Consider the following 20,800-nt stretch of genomic DNA (forward strand, 5'->3'; position numbering starts at 1 on the left):
AAAAAAAAAAAAAAAGCCTTCTTTCCCTTTAAACTGTACTTCAACCATGTTTTGGGTCCAAGGCTCTCCCACAGATTTCACATCAGCATTTATTTGAATCTCATGTGTCTCACTCTTCTATAATAGGACAAATCATACCTTTATACTTGTGACATTTGACATGGCTGTCCCGGGCAACATTCCCAGTCTGGTCATAAATACCTTTGTGGCTCTCAATATAGTACTGGACAAGCAGTGAAGAATTCAGTTGTCATTTATGTGTAAGCATCACCACACAGTCTTATCCAGAAGCACGGCACACTTTTTTTTTAAATTTAAACTTGAGATACACACAAAGAGAAGTGAAGACAGCAGTGGGGGGAAAAAAAACAAAACCACCTCGATACTTACAGCGAAGCTTTTGTTTTCTTACAGTCACCTTCTCTTCTTCTGTCGCTGTTGAATTCACAGGGCGGAAGTGGGACATGACCATGAGGAACTGCTCAAAGCCAATCTCGTCAAGGGAGCCAACATCATTCTGATGCTGGTTCCTGTATCACAATCAAAACAAACCAATGTATAGGCTTGTTTTAACCAATGCAATTTCTGCATTTTCCTGCCTTTTCTGGTTAAAAAAAAGAATAACTATAAATAATGATAATCCTAAACTATTCATTTTGATACAATGGATGAAAATATCTCCATATTGTGGGAAAATAAAACATTTTTTTCTTTATTCAGTTTGTCACAAGAGCTGTTTGCTTGTGAGCAGAAGCCACATGCATTCACAGACAGCTTGTTTATTATGCAGTTCATTGTGGTTTGTTCTGCTGCTTTCCACCCTCCAAAGCATGACACAGTGATTAAAAATGCCAACAACTGTCTTGTAATAGCAACAAAACCCTCATTTTCAAAGCTGCTGCTTCATGTGAACAGGTGGATAATGTGTGTTCACAAAGTGTATGGATGTTCTTTTAGCTGAAGACTGAACCCCACAATAACAGTTACTTCCACATATTAGGTTCTCTTCAGCCTATTGTTTTCATCAGCCAAAACACACAGAAGTCGACAGTAAACAACTGATTCTGATTAAAGAGTTCAGTGATCTTGACATTAACCATACAGGTAACAGAGAGAATATGGTGTCATTTGATTGTACTCACCTTTTATCAAAGAATGCAGTAATAATTTGCTTTCTGATTGGGTTGTTGTTCAGGGCCGGTATGCGCTCCAGGTCATCTCGGCTGCAGTGGGACAGGATAAGGTTTAATTCAGTTTTATTCATGTGGTACCAAATCGCAACCTGTCAACTCAAGGCACCTGTTGTTCACTATACTCCAGTCTACTACACAGTCAGATTGGGGTTTTTTTTTTTGGACAAATTTAAATAACATTAGAGGGTGGTAATGAATGTGAATAGTGCTATCTGTCCAACCTACCAGAACAAACATTTGTTCCCCCTTTCTTTTTCAAAATAAGGAACCAAAACCCGGCCACTGTGATCATGTGGCATGTCTATATATGAAGTGGTGTGTTTGCACAGTAAGTGTTTGCTCTGTATTACTAATGCATCATTATCTGCATGTTATATTTGCCTAATGTCTCTCTTTTGGTGTGTGTCTGTATCACCATTACATTACTTGTTTTTGTCTGTGCTGGAAAAGCCAGAAATCCTCACAGTTCCTCAGCCTGACCATACAGTATTTCATCTTTTAGCAGCAACTGCAACGTCTCCATTGTGAGTCTGAACTGCCAGTCTGCAACTGCCATACTACTATATCAGCCAAAGAAAGCCCAGGTGTTTCCATTAAAACCACTTGCGAGCTGACCCCCATGTAACAAGACACGTTACCTTATTTTTTCATGATTTCCACTCAGCTGCTGGAATCTCTGGTAAAGATTTTTGATCTGCTCCTGTGAAACTGTAAAGAAGCACACATCAACAATGTGAATGTATTTGTGAAGATTTTTTACAGTAATGCTTATAATTATACATTCACTTAACTTTGTTTGTTTTTAATCAAATTGTATGGGTGCTGCTTTGCTATCAGTCTAATGGCAGTGCAAACAAACTGAACACCTTTATGCAATTTCACATGGTTACTTAAATCAGCACTCTACAAACACATACCAGAAGCCTTAAGCATGATTTTCTAGTTCTACCTGGTGACTTATCAAACTAGTTTGGAATTTCTAATCATTGTGGACAACACCCCTGTTTATTGTGACCTTTCCCCCGTTTCCCAAGAGCATGTAAATTAATGCTTTTATACAAACCAGTTTGTTAGTCATTGTTGGTGGTGCAACAAACACTCAACTTCATGGACCAATTAGCCAAAGCCAAAAGGGGGGGCAACAACAGAAGAATCTGTAGTATTGAATCTGTAGTATTAAAGCACACACACTTGTGGGTGCAATGAAACATATCAATTCATCAAACTGCGCAGAACTCAAGTCCAGAAAGCGCTCCAGCTGAGCCCAGAGAGAGACGCACCTTGAAGAAATGAAGGCAATAAAATAGTTCAAAGTCTCAAACATACAAAAGCCATAAAGTTGATTCAAATCTAATCCCCGTTTATCAGACTGGCATGCCGCTACTTGGAGACTCGCCCTTTAAAAAAGAAGACGAAAAAACAAAACTCTACTTACTTCCGTAGTGTTTTAACTTGTTTATTTCACTCTTCCACATACAGACGGTAAAGTGTTGAGTGCCTCAATGCGCCAACAATGTATACAATCGCACTGAACAGTAGACCTGATTTTAAACTTGCGTCTGTTAGTCATAACTATCGCTGTTAGATCGTTTTAAAGATCCTCTTTTGCATATTAAGTACGTAAATATTACACCCGTCACACCATGTGTCACATGTCGAGCCCATTTACACAAAGTTATGGGACCGTCTCATTTCTTTGACAGCTACTCCGTGTAAGCAATCAACCACTCGTCTTCCCGTTGAGATTAGGTTTTTAATTTAAAAATAGGCGTTTGAAAAACATTGGAACAAAATGCGGTTATTCCTCTTTCCGCCTTAAACCGAAATTGACCTACTTTTGCCAAGTACCATTTAGACCTCTTTAAGATATGTTATTAACTCAGAATTAAACAGTAGGGGAAATTACGTTGGGCAACTTGTAGCCCCGATTACGTGAGTAATAAGGAGCGCAACATGGTTCCATTTAATTCCAGTAGTTTTCACACAGTTGTATTTCCTTTTTATTGACCTCATCACCATTAAGCGGTTTTAATATCAGCCAGCACACTAGAAAAACAGGTCGGCACGGCTATCAACTAATTGTTAATCACTAGTCTCCCTTCGTTTCCTCGACGACGCGTATCACAGCTACCAGCCTTTCCACGATGCAAGTGAAGCACTTAACTCAAACAGCACGGCGCACGGCATCAAACGAGAATCTTCCTACTTACATCCACTTTTGTCAGTCAGATCGTCGTAGTTGTGCTCGGGGCGCGTCTGCGAAGCTCCCATTCTTGCTGCTTCACCGCTCCGTCAGAGCGCATACTTTGTTTGAACTTTTCTGTAGTGTTGCAATATTAACCCGCTTCCCTCTGCAAGACACTAGAAGTGTAGTTTGCTTCTGGCGTCCTGGGAACGTCTGGCGTCCTCAAGGTCCTAAATCCACACAGTGTGCGGATAAACCACCTGCTGCTTCATGTTTCTCATTAGCGCAGATGTAGTTAGTGATGTGTCGTGAACTAGAAAACAATGAATACACTAAGCGAGAGAAATGAGTCAGAAAGTAAGTATTACAACCTGGAACGCTTTATTCTTTTTGTCTCCTCAAAACTCAGTCATTTCGGCTTCAAGTAGTTGGTGTCCTTATTGGTTCCACTTATTTTTTTCATTAAAGACTGATGAGCCATGGCATCCTACTTATTTCACTTGTAAATATACAGGAAAAAAAATACTAGAAATGTGAAAGTTAGACCTTCATAAGTGAGTGTCACCATTAAAATACGGAGAAATAAAAGCAAAAGTCAATTTACAAAGTTAGTCGTCTGGGTGTCAATGTACTGGGGATTTAGGGTAAATGGTTTTAAGACTGGTGCTGGATGCGTGGAGTTGTGGGTAAAAGAGCATTCCTTGGTTTTAGACAATGGGGATTTGCAGCACGTGGACACTCATTCTGATATTTACTTGTCCGCTTAATTGTTTACTTTAAATCTAGTGGTTTCTAAAGTTAAATTATTCTGGTTTTGATTAATTTTCCAACTTGGCTCTCTGAAGGTATTTGGGTTGTGAAAAATACATCCCTGCTAAATGAATATCATACATCATTGTCTGACAATTTGAACCTTGATTTTACAACAAATACACGGGTATTAGGACAGATGTATCAAAGCAAAAACTCTCTGTTCCACACGGCTAGAGGGGTCTACTACGAAGTAATTTCAATGGCTTAGCAAGCTACTTCCACATAAAGTATTCTGTGTCATGAAAGTGGTCGTCTTAACTGGCTAAATCACCATGGTAACTTGTAGTGTTCTCGTAACCTGGTCAGGAGCTGGTTATGTTCTGGGTTTTAGTTTGAAAATCATCTGGAAGCGCCAGGTTTTCACACATTGCTAAAGTGACTGAATAAAGGTTCTTTGCATTGTCACAGGAAGGTGAATGTATTAATTTGGTGATACTGAAAATGTATAATTTCTTTTATACTTTTTTTTTATACCTATTCAGTCAAATTGATTTCACTTTGATCTGGTGAGTAAACAGTACTGCATTTTACTGTTATATTTTTCAAATTTCCTTATAGATTTTAATCACCTTTTATAATCATCATCATATAATGTCTCTGATTGGAAAGGGTAGCACTCATATGGGTCATTTTATATGCAAGAAGAGTTGCATGTCATGTGAAACTCCCCTCTTTTATGTGAGCACACACAGAGTTTGAAGCAGAAAGCTTAATAGAGAACGCTGACAACTACCGTCATGGTACTGATCATCTCCAACTGGGTTTTTAGGGTCTGTTACGCCAGCTAAGGCAACAAAAGCCTGGCTTTCTTGAATTTCCTTCATAGTATACCCCTCTGGTTTTGACAACAAAGCACCAGCTAAGTTAATTGTGACCTGTAAGCGGTTAGCCTGGGTTGGCAGAGTGCTAGACAGCGCTGCTTGCTACATAGACATGGCTTGTTGGTTGTTTTGGTCTGTGGTAGGAGCTTCTTCTTGGTTCCCAACACTGGGTGTCAGTCTGTGATAGAACTCCCGGACTGTACACAAGGTTTCATCCATGTCCTCTGGGTATCGTGTCTGCAGTTCTTCATTGGCAACATAGTAGGTGTCAGCAAACTCGGAGAAGTAGCGACCCACCTCTGGGTGGCCAATCTCCAGGGGGGCTGAGTGAGGCTCCAGGTTCTCTGGAGAACAAAGGAAAAACATACTTCAGGTGGGACTGAGTATATGTGACATGTCCATAAGTATTTGAACAAGGACTTATGTTTTTGTAATTTTACCTCTGTAAACCACAGCTGTCAGTATTCAATAAATACTAGTGACACATTTTTACTGGCAGCCATACATGTTTGACAACTGATGTGGTATGCTTTGGATCATGAGCTGTTCTTTTCCCCTCTCCATGCTTTTCCCTTCCCATCATTCTGGTATAAATTCATCTTGGTTTCATCTGTCCAAAGAACGTCATCAACATTGTATCCATTTTTTCCCAGAACTTTGCAGCCTGCTCTAGAGGTTCTCTGGCACGGTGTAATCTGTCCTTTTAGCCCAACGATAGCCTCTACATCCTTATCGGCCTCTTCAGAGTGCCAGTGAACAGCTAACAAATGCAAGTTTAACACTTAAAATTAGCCCCAAATCCTTTATCTGCTGAATTTCTTATGCAATATTGGGGGAACTGACCTTGTCTGGCCATGAAACTGAATGTTAGTAAATGGAGTAATTACTTTTGAGCCTCTGAAAATGGGCATCTATGTACAAAAGAAATGGGTATTTAAAATAATGCAATACTTGTTAAACCTTATAAATTGAAGCTGAAAGGGTGACACGAATCACATCTGATTGATTGATTTTAAAATCCACTGTGGCGCTGCACAGAGGACAATTACAAAATAATATGTCAAAATTGTGTAATGAAAAATTAAGTTCATCAAGATAATTTCAAATTCAATTTATTTTCACATCACAGCTTAAAGTCCTGTTCATTTCTGGAAAGTGGAATAAGCACCAGAGCAGTACAGAGAGACTGGCTAATGCTGCATTCTTAAACAAGTCTAAAGTTGGAAATTCAGCGTTCCCAGTCTGATTGTTTTTGTGGAATGCCCCTTTAACCTGGAATTCCCACTCAAAGTCAGAGCAGACCCACATACCCCAAGTTAGTAAAACTACAAACTTTCAATCTGTACTGCCACTGTTGTGTGTTTTTTACTCAGTAAATAAGCCATACGTAGAGCACTGATCAGACTCTGTCCATTAATGTGCATTATAAGTGCCAACAAAACCAAACAAACAGCTATATGCCACCTTGAAGGTGAAGGAATTTACCAAGTATATACATTATTTACACATTTTTGTTTTCAATCACACAACCTGTACACAGGGGATGTTAATAGTTACCATCACCACACTATTGTATATGATTCATACCTTGTGCTGCATAGCGGCAAGTCCCATCCTGCACGAGTACATTGTAGAAAGGCTGATTAGCCCCATTGGACAGCTGATGGACCCTCATGGTGGAGATCCACTCTGGACTCATTGTACATTTAGGGTCCCATCCATAGATCACACAGTTATACCCAGAGCTGATAAAACAGGTGGAAAAGAGCCAAAATGCTCAGGTGATCAAATATACAGGGTATGATCAGAGAGAAAGATCAGAAAGGATTTTAGGTTTTGTCATGTATGATGCATGGCGAATGACATTACAGTGTGACCTACCGCTTGTGTTTCATAATAAGGCCGACTGAATACTGGACTTCCAGGTGTTCTGGAGCACTACGCCTCTTCACCTCGGGTGTCACAGGGTGTTTCTTGTGCTGGATGTGCTCCAGCGTATGTTGCACCAAGTAACCCACCGCTCCGTGCTGGGAGGGATCCAGTGCCTGAATATGCTGCAGGATGTCAAGCACCTGGGAAAAGGATAAAAGTCAATCCACAATGTGTTTATGTCAGGTATATGACCTCTGAGAATAGCTGTCCTATGCAGCTGCACATTATGTTACATATTAAACTATTGTGCAAGAGCAGTACAATGTTAATTGTTTTATATTTTATAATATTTAACACTTAATTTAGGTAGAGAATGAGGAAAACAATTCCAGTATAGTAACACTACAAAAACTACTTTCAGTAGTCTAAAAATCAAGACTTATTTTTAACAGACAGTTGGCTATTCTGACCTTTTCTGGCCAGATTCCCAGGTGGAAGTAGAGGCGTGCCTGCAGCAGCAAATACTGCACATTATCTGGGTTGATTGTGAGGTAGAGGTCCAGAGAGTCTCGGAGTAGCTGGTAGGATTTTTCATTGCCCTCACTGACAAGGGGGGAAAAAAAAGAAAAAAAATAGAAATAAAATAGTAAAGAGAAGATGCTATTAATTTATTCATCTGACAGACATCAAATCCATTTTAATCATTTATTTTGCTTTGAGACTGTTTAATGCCATAATTATTTTGTCAGATCATAAAACAAAAAGATAAGCAGGAATTTAGAGCAACATTCTTGATTAGCCTCTTTGTTTTATCATCCACTGATCCGCCCTCCATTTATCTCTAAGCGATTGTAGCGATTGTAGAGTCAGGTGTTCAATTTCCCTTACCCTCTCTTGCCGATGTTAAGCAGGTTTCCCACCATCCTAAGCAGCACCTCTGTGGTGCTTATGGCACTGTAGTAATCTGCTGTAACCTGGTGGCCAATGAGGTACTCGCACTCCTTTGCTGTCAGCTGCTTGCCTTTTCCAAAGGCATCAATGTAGACAAAGTCATAGATATCCTCAGTCCTGCAGGAAAAAGAAATTCCATTAATGTCATAGAAATACACATTTCACATTAAACACACACTTTGCCACCAGCTTTAGCTTTGTATAATTTTATAAAACATAAATGATAATTAGCTTAGGAGTTTTAAGAATGTTAAAGGAAGTTAAAAAAAATTGTTTGTCCTTATCTCTGAGTAAGGTGCAGAAATGTGTTTACACATGTTCCTATGTGTCTGTTAAAACACACTGGCATACATTTAACATACTCCAAACTCCCATTAGGAATGGTTGTTCTAACTACTGTAGCTGGATTTCATACCTCTGCTATGCAGCCATCGCCGTTTATCATTTGTGTCTATTACAGGTAACCTCAGCAAGGGAAATCAATGGCAAATGACTGTCTGTGGTAGCTTAAATCAAATGAAAGATAAAAAAATAAATGAACATCACAAACTGTAAACTCCCACTTCCTAAAGCTGATGCTGATGAATGCTGATGGGTGTTGATTTACTGATTTATGTGTGCATAAACCCTGAAAATGGATGCTTTGATCTTGATTATTTATTCCTCTCCTCCATGCTTTCCCTTCCATAAACTTCATGCATGACAGCTTAAATTTCAGTCAATAACTGGATCTGAATTTTTTTTTTTTTTAATGAAAGCTGTACCCTGTCGGTTTCTGGCACCAGCGCAGCAGGAAGTGATTGGGAAAGTTGACGGGTTCCAGCTGAACACCGAGCCTCTGGGCCAATGTCATGTAGAGAACGGAGAGGCTTATGGGAATGCCTGTACGACGTAGTAGCACCTGCACAATTACCAAGAAGATAAGTGAAAATATTCCACAAAGAAGAATAATTTGAAAATTATTCAAAAGCTTGACACCTTGAAGATAAAGGATTTCTGGAAAGTCTACCTGGTGGATATAAGAGTTGAGGGGGTTGTAGTAGTCACACTCATTGCCTTTGTATTGAAGCTGCTCATACAGGACAGAGTTAAGGGCACAAATGACCTGTCTCTGGAGCTCAAAGTCCTCTACAACAGAACAGTTACCTGCAATACACACAAGAAATAAAACATCAACCAAACTTTGCATTAAAGTGAAGGTTATGGATTTTGTGCAGCTGTGCCACCTTTGCCAAACATATTTGCTCATATTGACTTTTTTTAGAATGCACTAGAAATGGAAAGCCCAAGCCTTCAGGCTTTAGGCATCAACTGATGATAAATCTTTGGAGAAACATAATAAAGGGGGAAAAACACAAGAAAAGAACGGAAAAGAAAAGAAAGCAAATGTTCTTTTCAAGTTCTGTGAGACTTAAAAGCTGACCTTGGGCAATACGCAGGCTGGGGTGAGATGGGTTCTTGATCCTCAGCATCTTCTTGACTTTCTCTGTGATTGCATCCAGCTGGGCTGATATGCTGTCAAGTGTAACATCAGCCAGTGGGTTACAATACTGATCAACTAGTACAGCACCTAAGGAGGAAAAAAAAGGAACCACAGGAATTACATAAGGAAAAGGCAGAAAGTTTAAATGTACTGTTATTTCAATATATTGTGCATAACAAATTTATTAGACCACCACCACAGTAGCCTAAACTCGTTTTTTCTAGGTTTCTGTAATGGGTAATTCACCAGTTTGCACAAGCTCGTCAATCGAAATTGTATCTTTTTATGCCAAAATAAAATGATTGAAGTGACTGTTATTTGTTTTGAAAAAAAAGGTGGGAGAAAAATAGTAACTCACATTATTTTTTCTCAAGATGCCAAATGACAGGCATTTACTTGCATTCCTGAACAGAAAAATACATTTTAATGGTTGAATGTTGTCATGGATCAATGTCTGACTTCTCAGAACTCAGAAGTTTGCCGGCTGAAATTTGAGTAGAAATTTTTAGTTTTAAAAAAAGGTTTTTGACAGATTTCTAAAATATTTGTGTTTTTTTTGTAGTTGTTGTTGTTTTTATGACTAATAATTTGTTAAGCACAGTATAATGTTATAATTAGTAGCAAAATTAGTAGCTATAAATTATTAACACAGTAATAATAGAGATTTTTAAGTCTACATAAATGTATAATAACTTTGTATTATCGGGACAGATGCCTCACCTTCTAGAGCTGACTGCTGCTCTGTGGGCTGCTCCAGGAAATTCTTCAGACTCTTCAGGATGTTTTGCTGTCTCAGGAAGTAAAGGATTTTCTTTGCATAGTACTTCAGGGTCAGGCTTTTCCTAATTTTGAGTCGAGAATGGAGAGATGGTAGATCAAAGGAGAGCGCATGCAACAAAACAAAAGCTATCATAATCACAGAGGTCTTAGAGAGGATTAACATGATCAACACCCAAACCCATTTGTGACTGCAAACTGTACACTCACCACTTTGTTAGGTACACCTTGCTAGTACAGGTTGGACGCCTGTTTGCCTTCAGACCTCCCTTTATTATTCCTGGCATAGATTCAAGAAGGTGCTGATCATATTCCTCTGATTTTGGACCATTCGGAAAGGGTAATGTCACACTGAATTTAATTTGGCTGAATGTCCACTACATCCCAAAGGTGCTCTATCAGACTGAAATCTGGTGACTGTCAAATGCCATTTGAGTGCTGTGAACTCACAATCATGTTCAAAAGGCTAAAAGTGTGCAAGAAAATATCAGCCACACTAATACACTACAACCACCAGCCTTACCTGCTGATACAAGGCAGGATGGATCCCAGTTTCGTGTTGAGATGTTGGGCGTTCAGCATTTTCTGAAACTGCTAACTAACACCAGCCTGTATGGCACTAACAACCGTGCTACATTCAAAATCACTTAAATTACTGTTCTTCCCCATTGTGATGCTGATGAACTGCATTACGTCATCATTACAAGCCTAAATACATTGATTTTCTGTAATTGGCTTGTTAGACACTTGTGTTAATGAGCAACTGAACATGTGTACCTAATACAGAGGTCAGAGGGTGTACAGCTACAGAGCAAGAATGTCAAGTACTGAGATTATAGTGTAAACACAATGCTGCTCTCACCTCTTGTCAGAGTTGAGTATGAAGAGCAGCTCATCTTCACAGAAGTGCTCAGGCATTCCAAGTGACTCAATTTCTGCAAAGCTGTCTCCCAGCACCTGACCAACGCAAGGCTGCGTTACAGACCTCAAGATTAGTTTGGAACACTGAAAGCTCAGGTTTTCTTGCATAAATATGTGCGCATGAAAAACCAAACAAAGACCATTATATCTGTGTTTTCCATGCTAAATACTAGACTTGTAACCTGTACAGTTTGCATGTGTTAAGAAATATAAAAAAAATTCAGACGCATCCCACGTAATCTCTCACAAACATGCATTTAAGTTGGTAAGATCAAATGTTGCATCTTAAGTGAAATATGTATAACTGCTACTGATCCATGTGTTGCCAGTCTATCACAAGGTATTGAAGTCACACATAACACTAAAACAGATAATGAAAAAAAACCCCAACACTGATAAAAATGATTACTCACAACTTCTGTGAAGAATCTCTTTGAGATCGATTCCACAGTCCTTCGTATTTGTATCCCAACTCTATGGCGTGTTTTGTATTCTCTGAGCCAGTCACAAGACTCATTCTGACGATAAAACCTCTGCAGTCTTGGCCATCTGTTAATAAAGGCAGTGTAATTATTTTATTACAGGAAAACAGATAAAAATTCTGAATTATTTAACTGCCTGGTGCCTCAAGCATTAGATGTTAGTCTCTAGAACTGTTTATCATTTTGCTGAAGAGGTGTCTTTTGCTCTGCTTAAAAAAAAAGAGCAAAGCTGTCAGCCAAGGCACTCAGGAGGAGGGCTTACAGTAACTAGCTTTTGCCAAGAGCTTCACTCTTCTGCAGATCAGAGGCTAACATTCAAGGTCATACAAATTCATTGTGAATGAATTCATTTGGTGTAATGGAGAATAAATCGCTACTTGCAAAAGCTGTAAACAATTATAAGCCTCATTGTTGTTGCAGGAGGTAAGCCACCGGCATGGCGTGATGATGAATTTGGTGCATCAGCACAATGTCAACGGCTGACAGCTGCCTGTGAGTTCGCAGTAAACGAACCCACCTCAGAGCAGACATTTGGAGATTAATAGCTCTAAACTACGCATAAATAACAAAAGAGTCAGATTCATTTCTATAGACAGCACAAAAAGTCACCAGAAGCCAGCATAGAGTACCACAAAAAAACAGCACCTGAGTTTATACTGGTGTCCCCAGACCTTCCCCCTTCCATGACAAACGTCGTGTAGCCGCTTGCAGCAACAGGAGACGTTACAAATGTCGACATGTTTGAGGACAGGGAAGCACAGGATGTGTTCGAGCAACTCGGTCGGCAGGTCTGTCAGTTTTTTTGTTTGGGGGTCGGGAATAGTCCCATTTAGACTTGGCTGTCCCTCTCCATCCACAGGCGTCGCCATCTTTACTGTTTACCCCGATTACCTCATTGCCTTTTCGCCGCCCCTTTATGGCGCAGGGGGCCGGGCCGAGGGTGGAGCCACGTTCACTCAAGAGGAAATAAAAAGCGGTGCTGCCTTCATGACCATCGGAAATTCTGCATATATTTTATTTATTTATTTATGTTTTATTTTTATTTTTTGCAAAACAAACTACAGGCAAGTCAAAAACATAAAAGGAAACTTTAAAAAAAAAGTACAAGTCTTGTTTAATAGGCAAGTAGTGTCAGATGTAATTAACAGGTCTCACTTATATATTCTACAGCATTTTACTCTTTGAGAAATTATTTAAGATATTAATAATTATAATAATAACATCCATTGTCCCTCCTCTGCAAAAGTCCAAGCCACTGCCAACCAAGCATCTCTAAACTCTCGAAACTCACCCTTAGTGTATTGACTACACCATTTGGTGTAGTCATTTCTAAGGCAGCCCATGATCATTCCCATTGCAAATCTTCCCATTGTCAACTCTGCCTCCTCTAACTCTGCCTCCTGGCTATTTGTAGGTCCACTGTCTCCAAACCATCCATCATAACAGGTCTTACTATCATCTTGTAGTACCATCTTCTCACATCTCCACGCTCTCTTCCACTACTACTACAACTACTACTACTAATAATAATATTCTGTGAGTTTTATGGTAGATAGTTATTGCACGTGGTACTGGTGGGTTACTGGTGTTGATTTCCAGGAACGAGATCCTGTATTTAGAACAGATGTATTTGTTCTTCAAGAATCCACTGCTCAAATGCCCAAGATGAGCTGATATTGTTTTCCTTTAATTTAAATGTTAATTACTTAATTAATTAATTTTACTGCCCAGCACTTTAAAATCAAATATATTCAGATTATGATCCCATTTCACAGACTAAAGCAGTTGCTTCTCATAACTGAGACACAACACAATTAGGTCTGCCATTTTTGTCTGAAAAATACAACAACATTTTTATTGATCACCAGAATAGTTGTGGATTTAGTCACCACAAAGTGAACCCCTTGAGCTTGTCTTAGAGTAAGAAAGCGAAGTGCATGCAAGTATTCATTTATAATGGCCTAGCCATAAATAGCATTCTGCCCTGCCATAAAATAAAATGGCATTTTATGTCAATGCCATTATTATGTACTACTTTGTCATTACAACATTTTGGGCGGTACCCGAATGCATCATTGGATGAGATCGCTAACAAGTGGTTAGCAGCGGTTAGCTGGTGTTTCGCTTCCTTTTTAGCGTAGTTCATGTGTAACAAGTTAAGTGTTTTGACGTCTCCAGACGGAATGATTTGGGTGAGACGCATAAATGTGAACATTGTCGTATTTCTTACGGATTTATTTAAAGTTGTCGCCACTTAAGGGTTCATATTATATGTAATCTTAGTTAGCTAACTAATAGCAAGCCTAACAAGCCTACGCTGTATTTATCTGCTTGGGATGAATATATTGATAATTTTCTTTTTGGCAGTTAAAGGGAAAAATAACATAAATACGTAATTGCGGGACAACAATAGAGCAATAACATGCCAGTCAGAGTCTTAAAAACTCATGTAACTCTCGTTTGAGCATCCAGCGATAGATGAACGATAAATACTAAGTCTGGAAAGTCACATGCACAGCTGTGCTCATCTTTCAACTATGCCGGATGACTCGTCTTCTGTTTCCATCAGAGAGTTAAAAAAGTTAATCAAAATGGCTTGACCGTGCACTCAGTTTGTAGGTAAGTGTAGAAGCGACTTTGAACAATTGAATTGTTAGTTTTTTTGAACTGTTCGCCATGGCAAGTGCCTTTGCAGCAAAAATGGGATTTAACTCGCTGATGAGAAAACAAGCGAAGACCTTCAACGTCAGGATCTCCACAATGGAGTCGGACCTGGAGTTCAGCTGCGAGGTGAGACTAATCTTAAATCCATTCAGCTTGAGCCAAGACTTTTCGACATTTGTAGTGACCGTGGCCACAACGCCAGGTACTGCTAATAACGACTAGTTACTAATTGCTATGCATTGTAATGTATTTACAACTGCTTGATAAGAATCTAATGGATAGAGTAACTGAATGGATACAGGTGTCCATTCCTTTTTAAGATAAACAATTAGCACTTTTCGACACTAGATGGCAGCAGTCAACTGTGACCCATGAACTGAACAGCTGTAGCTGATATTATGGTGATATCAGCTACAGTTTATGTATAATATTATATATAAACATATAACATATAACAGATGATTATCTGTTATATGTTTATCTGTGTCTTCTGCACCAATGTGATCAGGGAAATAGTTGGTGGCAAAAGTCAGTGCATTATAAGGTTTGCTGAAGTTTATCTGCTAACAGAGATTTATGCTGCTTTTTAAAATGTAATTTTGGCCTTTGTGTGGTGTTTTGGGTTTATCAAATGACTTGGGGATATGTGAGAATTGAAAGGCTTCAAAATGACTTGCAGACACCATGCCTTTTTTAATTTTTACAAGGGAGGAACCCCACTAAACTTTAGAGATAGTAATTACACATAACAGCGTCATCCGAGTTACAGGTTTCTATTTTCTGTGCTAGGATGACGATTGTATCAATTATGGGTTGAAGAAGAACCACATAATAAGTATTGGTCATATAGACAGTGTTCTTTCAGCCTTGCATAGAAGTATTGCATGGTCAAGGTTGCCATTCCTTGTGCATGGAGAGTTTTTTATCCTATTCTTTTGCGGTTCTTAGGGCATTTTTTCATGCCAGCCTTGGAAGCACTTGACAGTAGCTTGCAACCCAAGTTAACTCAGAGGCTAGAGATGAAAGCCAATCTAAATTGGATATGTGTGCCTGATATGCCTCCCTCTTAGCTCTCAGCAGGATGAGGAGGACATGTATGATTCTCTGCTTGGAACCCAGTGTTGTAATAGAAATGCCAGTATGACTAGATAACAAAGATGCAGGATATTATGAATGCAAAATTCCCTCCTATTTTTTTCTGTGTTACAGGTCAAGTGGAAAGGAAAAGATCTTTTTGACTTGGTGTGCCGAACTCTTGGACTGAGAGAGACATGGTTCTTTGGTCTCCGGTATAACATCAAGGACACAGTTGCATGGCTTAAAATGGACAAAAAGGTGACTGCTGCACTTAAATTGTTTTAAAAAAAACTATGTGCTATGTAAATGCTGTTAATATAGATATAGGAGTCATGACAATAAAAAAAAAATTGTTTATTTGTTGTTTCAGGTTCTAGATCAGGAGGTGCCAAAAGAAGAACCCATCACCTTTCACTTCCTGGCCAAGTTTTACCCTGAAAATGCAGAGGAGGAGCTAGTGCAAGATATCACACAACATCTCTTCTTTCTACAAGTAACTATACGCTGTTTATGTGCATCATTTTGTACATTTAGACATTTGTTCTCTCATTGTCAGTGTAAGTCAGGACATATGTAGTGCACACTGAAATATTTGATTTGAACAGATTTTTCTTTGGCCTCTGGGTTTGCTATGGAGCTTTTGCTTGTCTCTGACATTATGTTATCTCAGCGGCTCTGTAAGTCAAAATTACTGCAGGATATTAGCTACACAACATCCTTGTCTTGGAAGAACCGTGGATTTTGGATTATTACTTGGGTAATAGGGAAGAGCGTTTTTTTTTCTCTACATTTTCCAGTGCAGGTGTGGGCATGTTTGAGCCTTTAAAACAACACAACATCAGAGGAGGAACTTTCTGAAAAAAAACAAAACAAACAACCCCCCCCAACAAACCTGCACCTAAAGCTTTGAAAATACTTTGCAACACGGAGATTATCCATTGCACATTTGCACAACATGCATTTGGCTAATGTGCTTTTTCTGTGACTTTCTTACTCTTCTAATCCAGTGGCAACAGGGCCTCTGAATCTATATTTTTCCCCCTAGGTTCTTGAGCAGAAGGCTCTGTAATATACTTTTTCTGTTCTCTAGGTCTGATTGTGTGCGGCCACTTGGAATCAATGCACAACATATTACCACTATCCTTTCTATCCTTTTAATACTCTTCTAGGATTTCCCGCAGAGCCTGACACACCATTCCCCTCGCACAAGATAGGATTTGTAACTGTGCGCTTGTCGTCCAGTGCCACCGGCCACGTTTATCAATTAATAGTTAGATTTTAAAGGCTCAGTTATTGCCCCAATTAATAACATATCCTCTATGGAATGTTTATCTCCCCTAACACTCCCATCATATCTAGCCAAATGTGCTAGTTTAACTTGACTTTCAACTGCAGTGCATTCCAGTGTTTGGGTAGAGCACTTATCTACTTAAGGCATATAAAGTGTCTCTCTGTGTCCTTAATCCGTATAAAGGTAGTTGGAGTAATTTATTTATTCCAAAGGGAAGACCTTGCTTAAAAAAAGACAAGAGCAAAGAAATAACAGCAGTGCACAAGAAGTGCAGAGCTACAAGGGGAAATAAATACAAATGTGTAGTGAATTGCGTCGCTTGTCTTCCTATTACTTTGCTCTCATTAATTCCTATAATGTCAAGAGGTGCTCTCTGTTTAGTGTCACAGGCATGTCAGGTGGATTAGTCCTTATCAGAAATGGTCACCCACCCGTATAGAAACACACACACAACACACATAGACACTTATCACATACCTTAGACCACTCGCACCAACAGACACATGCACATCTTTGTCACCTCAGCCTGTAATCTTAGCAACAACTTTGTCTCATTTGTAAACCAGATTCCAGCGTCAACCTCTGAGTGCATGCCATGATTAGGGGCTGTCACCTCTGGCTCCACACCTTTGTTAGTTCAAAAACAAGAGAAGACAGCATGACTGGCTTTGCAAATTAATGAGGTTAAAAGCATAAAATTGTCTTATATAAGTACAGCTGAAGTATGTTTGCACCATCTAACCTTACCATTAGATTTTGTGCTCAGTATGCAGTTATGCAAGCATGAAACTCAGTTAGTTTGATAGGTGATGCTATTCAGGTAGTGACACCTAATGAGAAGCAGAACTCTTATCAGGAGGGACCTTGTTATAGGGGATTCATGCCCATTAAAAAAAAAGTCATATTAATATTGTGATCCTTGACAGTTAAGTCAACACTAAACATGCACCGGTCTTTCTGTAAGCTACAAACTGTTTACCACTCTTGACACTGAAAAGAGTGAATTCATAGACAGAACAGTTAATCCTGGAGATGCAGAAATAACACATATTATAAAAACGGGTGGTTCTCCTTTAGTTATCATTTGGTGCTTTTTTAGGACTTGTCATTAGGCTCTTCTGGTATCTAAGCTGGTATTCCTAGGGCATCTTAATGATCATATGAAATGGTGTTGTTTTATGTACATAGTTCCTGGCTCTGTCTAATAGGTCCCTATGTGACTATGATGTTTAAGTCTTACAATATTTATTTGGCACACTTCATCCTGTTTCCAGACCTCTCTCGAAAGTGATCAAATACCAAACACTGTAGCAGTGATAGTTGAAAGTTAAGTTACCTGGTTTGAAGACTGCATTTATGTAAGGAAATAAACACATCCCTTGGCACTGTTGTTTTTAACCATCTTTGATCAAGCAAACACGTAATCTGCTTTGAAGCACTGCCTTTATAATGGTAATATGCTCAAAGACACATAAAATTGACATTTTGTCATAATTCAAATAAAACAGATGAGTCACAAGAAATTGCTAAGTATGATTGTGGGAATCTCGTGAAATCAGGTTGAATCATGCAGGAAGAGACTCAGAAGATCAAGGAGAGCAAAGATGGTCGCATGTGTTGACATGATGTACTGCTACCCAATTGTGAAAGCTATTTCTGTCAGGGTATATTTATACTCATTCGTTCTACACATTTCAAGTGTTATTTAAGCAAGGTCCATGCCTCTCTTCACAAAATTAGGTAAGAAAGATGGTTCTCAGGAAGAGATGAATAGAGACTGTTCTCTGAGGCTTTGAGCTGTCGGGTCTCTGAGACCTTATCAAATGGAAAAATCTACTCTAAACAGAAAATGTCTTACAAGCTCACACCTTCATTTATGACAGCTTCATATTTATAAAGTTAGAGTCTGTGGTTCCAGGTTTAGTACCAATGAATGGAAACTTTTTTGTGAAGTTAAAAATGGAAACTGTCTGATTAAAAAGCCTGACATAGCCAGGGTCAGGCCCTCTTTTGTATGTACCAAGATCTCAAGAGCTTTCTATGGCCTTCAGAGGAAAAAAGTAAAGCTGGTTATATTTCGGTACTCCTCAGGTGAAAAAGAAGATCCTTGACGAAGAGATTCATTGTCCCCCTGAGGCGTCTGTGCTGTTGGCCTCCTATGCTGTCCACGCTGAGGTAGGTACTCATTTTGGGACTTTGTGGATGCAGCTTACTAAAAACTTTCTAAAATGAACTCGTAAACAGCATGGATTTATTTTATGGGATTTCAGAAGAAATGGCATTTTCTCTGTTCAGTACCTGAATTTAGTACTGCATGTACTGTTTACTCTTATGAACTGTGGGTTTGACTTCTATAATCTTCTCATATTTGGCTTCGCCTAGAGAAGCCATAAATCATCCAATGTGGATCCAGATTGCTGCTGTTCAGTTCTTGATAAGGACCAGAAGAGCATATTTCATTTTCCCTTGATAGTTCCAGTGTTTTTTGGCTGTTTTTACAAAACTAAGAGGTGGAATTTTATGAACAGGAAGGAACTTGGTAAAAAAAGTCTCCTTGAGAGATCACTGTCTTTAGGATAGTGGTAGGATATTAGAGCTCTGCCTTTTTCATGAGGTACTACACAACCTCAGATGAAGTATACAAACCAAGAACCTAGCTACAAGCTTATTTTTTTTTTAAATAAGTGTTCTAAAACATAGAATCAGCTACACTCCTAAAGCACCAGCTGGGTGTTGCAGCCACCCAGCAGGTGTGGAGGCAGCAGGAAATCTCAGCTAAATAAAATGGCACAATCCATTTTCATTAAACAGTAGCATGACATTCGTTACTAAACAAGTGTGAAAGAATAGTCCATTGTTCAGTTTCATGGCTTTAGCATTTTGCTCTTTTAAGTAAGGTGTACAAGCTGTAACAAGAACAAGGAACTTTGTAGTAATAGGGGTTATCACCTTAAAGGATGCAATACTGTTGTGGAAAAATCCTGCAGTTGGCAGCAAATGGTTTCCCAACAGAGAAGTCATAAATCACCCTTAATTGATCCAGATTGCTGCTGTCTAAGTGAAGGAGGTTGGGTATATTGAGGTCTTCTTCAAAGCCAAGACTATGATGATGCATGAGATCGATAGGGTGACTGATGGATTACGTGGTTAGTTGTTGTGTTTATGACATTCCAAACAACTTGCCAACAAGGAAGTTGCAGACTGACCTCTGGTGGACAAACTATGTAACACTTACTCATGACATGGTTGAAAGGTGTTTCTTCTGTCTCTTACTCAAATTCAGTAGTTCATTTATCGGTCGTTATAAATGCTGAAATGGATATATTTCGGGAAATAGCAAATTTATAGGCCAGATAAGTTTTAGATCCTCAATAATTATTGTACACTCTAGTTCTAACTAATAATATACATAAAAATACAAATGTTGTTAACTAATATGGAAGAAGCTTGTAGTAGAGCCATTTGTCTAGGAGCCGGTTATGGAATTGGCTGAACAGTCATTCAGATTGCTAGACTTGCGTAAATGTTGATTTAAACAAATCAAAGCCTGAGAAATGAGAATGTAATCAATGTGAATCATTGAAGATTCCCAAAATGGAAGAAAATGCAACTAATTGCACTGGTGGATTATTCATGCCAGCTCAAACTGACCTTTCCAGAGTGGCTTTTGCCAAGGGTTAGGTTTAGGGTTTAATTTTGTTTGTTTTTACTTAAGATTATTAAAATTACTTTGATGTCTGTTAGCTGGTGATATGTGTATGCTAGTCAATATCTTTTCACTGTTTATTTTTTCAGTACTTTACATGAAAGTAGGCATATTATCTCTATAAAGTGCATTGCCCTGTATGAAATGTGCTCTGTTTTTATATGTCTTTGATCTATTGGTAAAGGATCACATATGTTACCTGTAGGCTATGGAAATCATTCCACACAAAAGAGCACACTTAATAAATGTCAAGCGATCTTAGTCGTCTTGGTTGAAGGATCCCATCTCTCTTAAACCCGCAAGAAAATGATCGGGAAACTGAGGTGCAGCTTTTGCTTGCTCTACCTCAAAGATTTGCCCAATAGGCCTCAGAGACTTGCCTTTCCATGCCAATTTGACAGGGCTAGGTTAAAAGAAACTGTGTGGATCAAGAAAAGTCAGCAAATCAGCACAATCCCTGTGCTCCCCGGTATCAGCAACAACATAACATACTGGTCCACAATCTGTTTTTTATTTAATCAGCAGTCCACTTTGATTAGTGTCAGTTGGAATAAAATGGGATTG

General features: G+C 38.9%; 3 protein-coding genes across 4 annotated transcripts in view; 1 reads left to right on the forward strand and 2 right to left on the reverse strand.

Annotated features, from left to right (window-relative positions):
- Positions 1–3,830, reverse strand: part of tesca (tescalcin a) — a 7,817-nt gene extending 3,987 nt beyond the window's left edge. Inside the window, exons 1-4 of the mRNA XM_005743071.1 lie at positions 3,404–3,830; positions 1,832–1,901; positions 1,143–1,223; positions 391–530 (exon numbers count right to left, since the gene is read on the reverse strand). Coding sequence (XP_005743128.1) covers positions 391–530; positions 1,143–1,223; positions 1,832–1,901; positions 3,404–3,464 — 352 coding nt within the window. The 5' untranslated portion in view covers positions 3,465–3,830. The remainder of the gene's footprint in view (positions 1–390; positions 531–1,142; positions 1,224–1,831; positions 1,902–3,403) is intronic.
- Positions 3,831–4,692: 862 nt separating this feature from the next.
- Positions 4,693–12,422, reverse strand: fbxo21 (F-box protein 21). 2 transcript variants are annotated; one of them, XM_005743074.1, is made up of 12 exons: positions 12,144–12,422; positions 11,430–11,565; positions 10,958–11,052; positions 10,039–10,160; positions 9,259–9,405; positions 8,845–8,981; positions 8,600–8,736; positions 7,773–7,952; positions 7,355–7,487; positions 6,894–7,084; positions 6,600–6,757; positions 4,693–5,356 (listed from the first exon to the last, which is right to left on the reverse strand). In XM_005743074.1, exons 1-12 carry the CDS (start codon positions 12,365–12,367, stop codon positions 5,115–5,117), a joined length of 1,902 nt encoding a protein of 633 aa, XP_005743131.1. In that variant the 5' UTR covers positions 12,368–12,422; the 3' UTR covers positions 4,693–5,114. The 2 variants fall into 2 exon arrangements, with proteins under 2 accessions (XP_005743131.1, XP_005743130.1); XM_005743073.1 differs by having other exon boundaries at positions 10,958–11,067.
- A 1,166-nt stretch (positions 12,423–13,588) lies between these two features.
- Positions 13,589–20,800, forward strand: part of nf2a (NF2, moesin-ezrin-radixin like (MERLIN) tumor suppressor a) — a 28,973-nt gene continuing 21,761 nt past the window's right edge. The window contains exons 1-4 of the mRNA XM_005743075.1: positions 13,589–14,288; positions 15,372–15,497; positions 15,610–15,732; positions 18,622–18,705. Coding sequence (XP_005743132.1) covers positions 14,175–14,288; positions 15,372–15,497; positions 15,610–15,732; positions 18,622–18,705 — 447 coding nt within the window. The 5' untranslated portion in view covers positions 13,589–14,174. The remainder of the gene's footprint in view (positions 14,289–15,371; positions 15,498–15,609; positions 15,733–18,621; positions 18,706–20,800) is intronic.

The sequence above is a fragment of the Pundamilia nyererei genome, unplaced genomic scaffold, assembly GCF_000239375.1.
Source record: "Pundamilia nyererei isolate P.nyererei 1_Seehausen unplaced genomic scaffold, PunNye1.0 scaffold00127, whole genome shotgun sequence".
Taxonomy (NCBI): domain Eukaryota; kingdom Metazoa; phylum Chordata; class Actinopteri; order Cichliformes; family Cichlidae; genus Pundamilia; species Pundamilia nyererei.

Coding starts and splice junctions, on each gene's coding strand:
- fbxo21 (XM_005743073.1), bottom strand. CDS start 12,367: ATGGCGACGCCTGTGGATGGAGAGGGACAGCCAAGTCTAAATGGGACT. Junction 9,406..10,038: donor GCAGCAGTCAGCTCTAGAAG/GTGAGGCATCTG, acceptor TTTCCTCCTTAG/GTGCTGTACTAGTTGATCAG. Junction 5,357..6,599: donor TTGCCGCTATGCAGCACAAG/GTATGAATCATA, acceptor TTTGTTCTCCAG/AGAACCTGGAGCCTCACTCA.